This window comes from Eucalyptus grandis, chromosome 9 (genome assembly GCF_016545825.1).
Source record: "Eucalyptus grandis isolate ANBG69807.140 chromosome 9, ASM1654582v1, whole genome shotgun sequence".
Taxonomy (NCBI): Eukaryota; Viridiplantae; Streptophyta; class Magnoliopsida; order Myrtales; family Myrtaceae; genus Eucalyptus; species Eucalyptus grandis.
In genome coordinates, this window is record NC_052620.1 from 29053770 (window position 1) to 29063311 (window position 9542).

General features: G+C 41.1%; 1 protein-coding gene and 1 pseudogene across 1 annotated transcript; one reads left to right on the top strand and one right to left on the bottom strand.

Moving 5' to 3' along the window:
- On the bottom strand, positions 1-2162 carry LOC104445127 (scopoletin glucosyltransferase). Its single transcript, XM_010058942.3, has one exon. It carries the CDS (start codon positions 1956-1958, stop codon positions 501-503), a length of 1458 nt encoding a protein of 485 aa, XP_010057244.2. The 5' UTR covers positions 1959-2162; the 3' UTR covers positions 1-500.
- Positions 2163-5807: 3645 nt separating this feature from the next.
- Positions 5808-8507, top strand: LOC120288496 (annotated as a pseudogene).
- Positions 8508-9542: the final 1035 nt, after the last annotated feature.

A 9542-nucleotide genomic window follows, 5' to 3' on the forward strand; every position in this document is an offset into this window, starting at 1 on the left:
TTATAGACATCTCACTGCGCCAAAAAAGAAAAAAAAAATTATACATCTCACAAGATCATGCAACAGGCGAATGTCATTAACATTTGACGACTGACAAGGTTGAGTTTGTCATCCTCTTCTTGTCTTTTTAATTTTTGCCCTTCTTCCTTTCCTTTCACTCTCTGTTGATGTGGAATATGAAGTTGCAAAGGTCTCTTCACCTGCTGAGTCTCAAGGACAGACTATTCAGCAAAAGGGAAAGTAAGCAGGGCATCTCGCCATTGAGATTGCAAACCATCAGACGGACTTAATTTCATCGGCACAAAGAATTCGAGAGCTAAAGAAACGAGCTCACATCCTACACATTAAATGATCACAACAAAATCCCATGAAAAGAAGCAGCAAATCCAGCATTTCTCTCTACTGCTAAACCACAAAAGAAACAAAAAAAGAAGACTTCCACTTCTTCAGTTTTATTCTCTTGAAGCAAAAGTTCAAGATTGATTGCTCCAGGTCATGAATCAGATCTTCTTAGTGTGAGCCAATCTGTGCGATTTGAGCTCTTGAATCAGAGCACCCAAATCAGACCAAGAAGACCCACCTTCTTCCACAGCCCCTCTCGCCATCTCTGCAAGTGCTTTCGCTCTCCTTCTCATTTCCTCTGCTTCCTCACCCACCAGGACTCTCTTCACTGCTTCCTCCACTCTCTCGCTTTTCACGCTGTCGCCGAACGAGATGACCCCCTGTTTCACCCCAATGTCGACCCCAATCTTGAGCACTTGGGTCACGAGCTTCTCATTGTAGAATTGCTCTGCTGCAACCGGCCATGTCACCATTGGCACACCGGCCGCGACCGCCTCCAGGATTGAGTTCCACCCGCAATGCGTCACAAACCCCCCGGTCGCCTCATGATCGAGAATCAGCGCCTGAGGAGCCCAGCCCCTGATGATGAGGCCCTTGTTTCGGATTCTTGATTCGTGCCCATCAGGCAACCACTCTTCTTTGCCCTCTTCCGCATTAGGGTCCTTCTTCACCACCCAGATGAACTGTTGCCCTGATGCCTCTAGTCCGACAGCGATCTCGTGGAGCTGAGCAGCATTGAAATTCGTCGTGCTTCCGAAGCAAATGTAGATCACTGAGTTGGGTTGCTTCGAGTCAAGCCACTTGAGGCACTCGTGCTGGTCAATGGATGCTTCGTTGCCCCTGTGTGCTTTGTCCTCGGTCTCCTTATTGCACAGCGAGAGAGGGCCGACAAACCAGGATCGTATCCCGAGGAATGTCCTGTAATGGTCAGCGTAAGCCGGCTCGAGCTCGTAGAAGCTGTTCATGACGACTCCGAAGCTCGTCTTCTCTGAATCCTTCACCGCGTTGAAGAACTTGGCGAGCTCGTTCTCTTCCCTGACCAAGTCCTGCATTTGCATCTTGCACAATGTGATTTCTCCGGGGAAGTTGGGAATGATGAAGGGCTCTGAATCGCAGGACACCTTCTTGTGAGGCTGATAGAGCCTCACACATTCTATCCCCGCCATGGAGAAGGCACTCGTCCCATGGAAAACGAGCCTAGGAATGCCGAACTTGGCTGCAATCTCGGTTGTCCAGGGGAGGAATATGTCTGAGATCAGACAATCGGGGGCGAGTTTCTCTATCAGCAGCTCGATCTGTCGGTCGAGCATCATGACAGCTCTCATAAATGTCATGCGCATTTCCATCGTAGTGATCTTGCTCAGACTGCCACAATCTTCTGGCAAGCCGACATCTTTCAGGGGCAATGTCACCGTGACGACATTGATGTCGAAGCCCAAATCCTTGGGTTTCGCGATGGATCTCAAGAAGGTGGGCTCGTCATGGGGGGTGGCGATGAGGGTGGACTTGCAGCCTCTCATGGCGAACATTTTGGCCATGTCGATCATTGGGATCATGTGGCCCGGAGCCATGAAGGGGAAGAAGAAAATGTGAAGCTGATGGCTTTCACTACCCATTTGGCCACAAAGGAGAACTCTCTGCAACAAGAACGTATTCAGGAATGAGGCCGGTGAAGCGCGAGAAGGATTCAGTAGAGACGCTGTTGACTTTTGAAAGCTGAGGTTTGTTTAAAGATTTCAAAGCTGGGACAAATATATAAGGAGGGGTTTTGGGGGTAAAGAATAGAGGGATGAGAGAAAGGCAAGTTCGATTTCTCTCCAGTAAAATATTGCTTAAATGGCGACCAGAAAGATGAGAGGGTAGGACAATCACTGAAAGAGAGAGGCAAGTTCGAGGCATTTACTCACTTGTCGACTTCTGCAGAGACGTCATGCATGACTAGTTGCGCAAAGATGGGCCTTCCTTCAGAATTGGCTACGCGACATCCAATTTAGAAGGTTCCTCACATTTTTTGTGCATGGAAATCTCACTTCGGATAATCAAATACGTGATCGATGAAGCTCGAAACTTGCTCCTGTCTCGTTCCAATTGCAGCGGGAAACGCGGTATCACCTTCAAAATTTGGCGTGGCTCGCCGACTTCACTTAAATGAATGTTTTAAGAAGTTTTTGAATTAAAGCGGTGTTTATAAAGTTTTGGAACTGAATTTATCATTTACAAAAAATTTTGCTCTTAATTTAAAAAAAATCAGAAATTCGACGAAAGAGCAACATGAACCGATAGTTAAAATCATAAGAGAAAAGACCACTAAAGACCCCAAACTTTGTCTAAAGTGACAAATTTATTCCATATTTTTTTGTGACATAAAAAATTCTAAACTTTACAAATTGTGACACATTTATCCAATTAAGGGCATTTTCGTCTTATTCTTTCTGTTTTTCCTTTTTTCTTCTTCTTCTCTCTTCCCTCCGCCGGCCATGGCAGAGGGAAGAGAGAATAAAAAAAAAGAAAATATTTTAAAATGTAAAAAGACCAAAATGCCTTATAATTTAGGGTAAATGTGTCATACGAATGAAAGTAGTTTTTTGTGTCACAAAAAAAAGTTTGGGGTAAATATATCATGGTTGGCAAATTTCGGGGTTTTTCATGTCATAAAAAAAGTTTGAGGTAAATTTGTCACTTTTAGTAAAATTTGGAGTTTTTGGTGGTTTTTTCCCGAATCATAAAGTAAATGCTCCAACTTTGCCATTATTTTTCTTTGTTTCGCTGGTCTCCAAAGCCAAATAATGGAGCAAACGTTCTCTCCAAATAATTTCCTTAAAAATTACGTAAATCTATATATTTCCCTAAAAAGAAAGAGAAGTAAAATTTTGTTCACCTCTTGCAACTTCGCATTTGTTTGTTTCTTTTGGGATTGGACAACAGGGATTGGGGTCTTGTGGAAATGGACTACTTCTATAGCAGAAAATGGACGGATTATGTGACATTCTTCGGTACATAAATTATGCACCGCACAATTTTAGATTATCTTTTGCATGAGAACTTAAAAAAAAAAATCATTTTAGTGCTAAAACTTATGAGATCAATTTAGTCTCAAAACATTTTGGTAAGTCACATCAGATTTTTTCATCACCGCAATAACTTAAGTGATCACTATAAAACTTAAATGATCATTTGAAAAGTTTTAACACTAAAATGAGTACTTTACAATAGTTAATACTGTCCTTATCTTGCATGCAAGCCTCTAATCACATTGACCCAATTGCAAGAGTGGAGGTAAGTTACCTTATGCTACAAAAACAATTTTAAAATTGTTTGGAGTTTCACATTCATTCGTGCAGAGTACGAGAACGCCATTTTTATCGTTAAAGGTAATGGGTCACACACCAAGGATGGTAGGCAACAATGCAGAAAAAGAACATGGTGGCACTCCAAGTCCTGATCCTCAAATACATATCGATTGGAGGGTTCGGACCCATTGTGAGTGGAACTCAACATAAGAAGGAATATGTCACACACCAAATTCTACAGAAGTGAGGGAGTGACAAAGCCATCTATTCCCTAAAGGACGTAATCTCACTTATATCCAAAATATCCAACTTCCAAAAGTTCATGCGATAACACTCTCACTATGAAGGCCACTAACTGAAGAACTCGAAAAACATAATAAGAAGAAGGAATGAGTTACTATGACCTAGTGAGTAATACATTTTTTCTAGCAAATCGAACAATTACTATACATATTTAAAATACAAACGTAACTTACTTCCACCAAATCCGAAATTTAACAAACTTTCAAGACCAAAATTCGATATTTCTTACTTTAACATAATATATTCATAATAATAGTACTCAAGATAATAAAAATCAAACACCAATGGTTCAGCCCATTGGTTGATCTCATAAAAACATATAACGATGGTCCATTTCGTCAGCTAAACTTATGTTCAAGTATCTAGCCATAGTCACGCATAATGCCTTGTGACAAGGTGACCACGATTCTCCCCTAATTAGATCTCCACTTATTATTAGCCGATAGCTTAGTCCACAAGGATAATATAAACTAATATGCTTATATCCACAAAAAGCCCCTTATCGGGCTCACAGCGATATTGAACACCCAATCATCATCCTTCAGTACTAGAAATCAAAACCATAAACAATCTCACATATCAAAATACATTTCATAGATCAATCACCAAAAACTTTTACAACTCAACTCCTTTGCCAGAAATACTTTCATAAAGCATTCTTAAATCATTTCAAGATTCATCTTATAAACTGGTTTTATAAACCGAATCAAACCAAATGCATGTCATAAAACATTTCACAAACACACACACACACACACACACACACACACACACACACACACACACACACACATATATATATATATATATATATATTTTTCTCAACTTTATTTATCAAACATAATATATATTTTCACCAAACAATTTTCACACCATTCACAAATATCAAAACGTAGTAAATGCTCGATCCCAATTTTATGCAACAAACATGTTTATTCATAACTCATTAAATATCAAATCTTTATCATTTTGAAGACATGAATTTAAAAATTCTTAGGAGAATTAGTATCATTCACCTGGGAAAAGCTAAAAGCCAAAGTTGGCACACTTGCATTCCTATCAATTAATCGAAAACGATATTAAGAACTGAGTAATATACAACTCTAACAAACAGCTTGACTAAGCCATGTTCAACCATCAACGAATTGTCCTAAGCGCTTTGAAGAAACTTGGTGCATTTGTCTTTTGTTGTTACATGTATTATATGTTATGCTTAACCCACACGCAAAACTTTGAAATGTCATTCCAAACAAACCATATTTTGAAATCGACTTTCATCAAACCCCACCGCTTCACAACGCCCTAGACTACAATTTTCGCAAAATTTGCAGCTCCAAAAACTCCTTAATCGAATCTTGTAGTTCAAAATTTAAATAACTCTAGATTTGTGCCCCAACTTCCAAAATTACTCCAATTAGATGAAACATCGGCTTCAATACTTACTAGGTATTGCGATTTGTAGTTAATTAGGCTAGTCGAGGTGTTCGGATTGGCTACGCATGAAAAATTTTCCTTCTTCTCTTCTTCCCCCTTTTTTCCTTCTTCACGGTCGACATTCTCTCTCTCTCTCTTTTTTTTCCTTCTTTTGCTTCTTCTGTCCACTGCCTTGACTTCACGCGAGATAAGTGGCGAAGATTGAATGAAGATGGGCTGAGATTGTCTATTAAGACATGGGCCTGGGCTTGATGGGCCCATGTATTATGGAATATGTGATGGGGTGCAGACAATGACCGGGCCCGTGTCATCTGAGCAGTTCTATAGCAACAAGTAGGGGACCGATGTGCTCAAGGTCGGATTGGCAGAGGGGTTAAACTAAAGTGGTCGGAGATAGCTTGAGAGGAGACGCTGTTCAGAAGGCAGTGAAGTCGAATTATGGTGGGTGAAGAGGCCGAGGGAATGGGAAGAAGAGTAAAAGTGCACAAGGAAATGGCAAGAGAGGCTGTCGAAGTAGGTGGATCATCCTACAAAGATTTGACTTCTTTGATTCAAGAACTGAGATTGCATAGAGCAGCTCCTGAACAAAAGTGGTGGCCTCCTCTTATGTCATGTTCGTATTATTATGAAATTGGTCAAAGAGATGAACATGTTCTTGATTCACAAGGGCGCGATAACTGGCCATTCATATGAACTTGTTTCCCTTCTGTCCTGAACAGCACATATTCCTTCCAGCAATGTGAATATATTTGCCCTGCCTACTGTATATGAAAGGCAGATTACTAATTACTTGAGGACGTGCATAAACGAGGGGAAAAACAATTTACGTTAACCAAAATTCCTACTGTATATGAGAGGCAGATTACTAATTACTTGAGTACGTTCATAAACAAAGGGAAAAACAATTTATGTTGACCAAAATTCCAATGTAACTTTCAACTGGATTTTTCGTATTGTGTCTTCTTCTTATTCTCTTGTCAAACTTAAGTAAGAATTTATCATCTTATGGGGTGCTACAAACTAAGCCTTCTATGTTCCTTACCTTGTCTATTAGACAATAATGGAATTTTATAGTCAATAGATTTTAGTTATCGTTTTTCAGGCCGGCGATTGTTAGAACTTTTTTTCTGCTATTCGTTTAAATTATGGGAAATTTGCTGCTGAGAAATTTTCTCTTGTTGTTGGAACTGCGTCGAGTCAAAATGTCAATACATAAATCATGCATTTTCTGGTACTCCACACATAGGCAGGACACGCTGATGGTGATAGAGTGGGTCCTGACTACTTTTTCCCATTTTATATCCTTCAAGACTGAAAAGTCCCAGATCAGAAAAATTACGTAAAACAAGCAAATGATCTTCACGAATCATGCAGGCTTCTCTAGAATTCAGGTCAGCCTATAGAAACTTCAATGCCTTATTTCTCCTCATTGTAACTGTAGAATAAAAATATCCTTGATGAAGATTCTTTTGAAATACCTGACCAGCCACTTAGCATGGATTGCTATGTTCCTTCTGGTCACACCATTAATCTGTATATTTCCTTCATTAGGAAACATTATATTCCCTTGCTGGGTAAGAAATTTTCGGTGCTTCCTCACAGATGTGTACATGAGGATATGTGATTCTGAGAGAGTTGGCTTATCCTTTCAAGGACTTGTCTTCTCATCCGGTATCCTGTGATGCTTTCCTCAATGTACGGTCATAGACACATACTTCAAATTAAAGTACGTTAGCCAGCTTCATAAAACTCTGCAATCTGCATAGACGAAGCAAAGCCTCTATCTTTTTCCCTCTATATAGAGAATGAAAGTAACCGACTGCATATTTTATTTCTCCCATTGGTGCTTCAAGGCCACATGATACCCATGATGGACATGGCCAAAACCTTTGCAACTAGTGGTGCAAAAGTCACCATCGTCACCACCCCAATCTGTTTGACCCTTTTTTCCAGGCAAATTGAAAGAGTCCATCAGTTGGGTCTGGATTTCAACATCCAGACCATCAAATTAGGGTTGCCAGAAGGTTGGGAGAATTTGGATGCAGCCACTTGGAGCCAAAATCAGGCGGAATTGTTGGATAGATTCTGGAAGGTCCTGAGACTGCTCCGGGAGCCGGTCTTGCATATCCTGGAAGAACATAGACCGGATTGTCTAGTAGCAGATTTATTCTTTCCATGGGCTACCAATGTTGCTGCTCAGTTGAAAATTCCCAGGCTAGCCTTTGGAGGGACAAGTTTCTTTGCCATGTGCACGATGAGTCATCGCACTATATCAACCTCACAAGAGAGTTTCATCTGAATCAGAAACTTTCATTGTGCCTCACCTCCCCGGAGAAATAAAGCTGACAAAAACTCAGCTACCGGAATATTTAAGGCAAGAACTTGATACAGATTTTTCCAAGTTAGCAAAAGAAATAGTTGAATCAGAGCTAAAGGGCTATGGAAGCATTTTCAACAGCTTTTACGAACTGGAAAAGGATTATGCCGATTATTACAGGAATGTCTAGGGAAGGAAGGCCTGGCATATCGGTCCTGTCTCACTCTGCAATAGAGATACTGTAGATAAAGCACTGAGGGGTATGGAAACATCCATCAGCCAGCACGAATCCTTAAAATGGTTAGATTCAAAAAAGCCCAACTCATTTATCTACGCATGTTTCGGCAGCTTGACCAAATTCAGTCCTCAACAGCTGGTAGAATTGGCAAAGGGGCTTGAGGCATCTCGACAAGATTTCATATGGATTGTGAGGAAAGATAAAAAATGAAGAACAGGATTGGTTACCAGATGGTTTCGAAGAAAGAATGGATGGGAAGGGCCTAATCATAAGAGGGTGGGCGCCCCAAGTGTTGATTCAAGATCACGAGTCGGTTGGTGGATTCGTGACTCACTGTGGATGGAACTCAGTAATGGAAGGAGTATGTGCTGGTGTGCCAATGGTCACATGGCCGATGTTTGCTGAGCAATTCTATAACGATAAGCTGGTCACTCAAGTGCTACAGATCGGGATTGGCGTTGGATCTAAACAGTACGCCGATTTTGGAACTGGTGCAGATTTTGGAAGGAGACTTGAGGATGTCTCAAGCTTCATTGACCATGTATTGATTATCCAAAGTGAGTTTTCCATGCACAGAAAGTAGGGAACCTTCCAAATTGGAAGTCCCGTGGCCAATTCTGATGGGAGGCCCATCTTTGTGCAAATGGTCATGCATGACGTCACTGCACAACTCGACAAGTGAGTGAGTTGCCTCTTTCGATGATTGTCCTATAACTTGCATGCTTGACGTAAGATCTTGACGAGAAGACATATCTATTCCACTCACCTTTGTGGTCACCATTTAAATAATGTTTGACTAGAAGAAATCAAACTTGACCCCGCTCTTTACTTCCAAGTTGGATAAGTACACTAATCATACCAAAAGACGGCGTTCACTTTGGTGTCAAAGTTTCGCCGGATCACTTAAGTGCCAAATCGGAGAAAAGACGATCGGTTTGGTGTCAAATGAAATTCCGTGATTACGTGGCTTTATATTTTTAAAAAAATTCAATAAACCCTTTAAACGACGTTGTTTTTTGTCCTACTTAAGAAAACGACGTCGTTTTGCCGTCTTATGTGGATGGCTTAGAAATAACGACGCTGTATAGCTCATTTGTGATTGAAATTAGGGTTTTTTTTTGTTCATCCTCGCCAACCTAGCTTGCTCGGCCACGTCGCTTAGCCACTGTGCTCGGCCACCATCGTTCGGCCAAGAAGTGATGGGAAAATAGGAGGCGAGGGCGGAGGAGGAGGAGGAAGAAGGGGGGTTGAAGGTGCAAAGAGAGAGAAGACGAGGAGTGCGAGGGAAACAAGGAGGGCGCAGATGGAGATGGTGGATTGGGCTCTGTTCAGAGAGTGGCTGGTGCTGGTGTTGTTCTTTGGGAAAGAAGACGCCGCTGCCATGGCTTCTCTCTCTGCTAGTGTTGTTCTTCGGGGAAGAAGACGATGCCACCATGGCTTCTCTCTCTCGATTTGGGGATTTAGGGTTTCGACTTGGGGTTTAAGATGCCAAACGACGTCGTTTGGTGGTTTATACGCTAACTGGACTCTTTGGCGAGCCACATCAATATAAGAAATTAATAAAAAAAAAAGCAAAGAAATTAATTAAAAAAAACCACGTCGGATTTCCAGCCGATCA

Bases quoted from the DNA above. Each gene is read 5' to 3' on its own strand.
- LOC104445127 (XM_010058942.3), bottom strand. From the start codon at position 1,958: ATGGGTAGTGAAAGCCATCAGCTTCACATTTTCTTCTTCCCCTTCATG.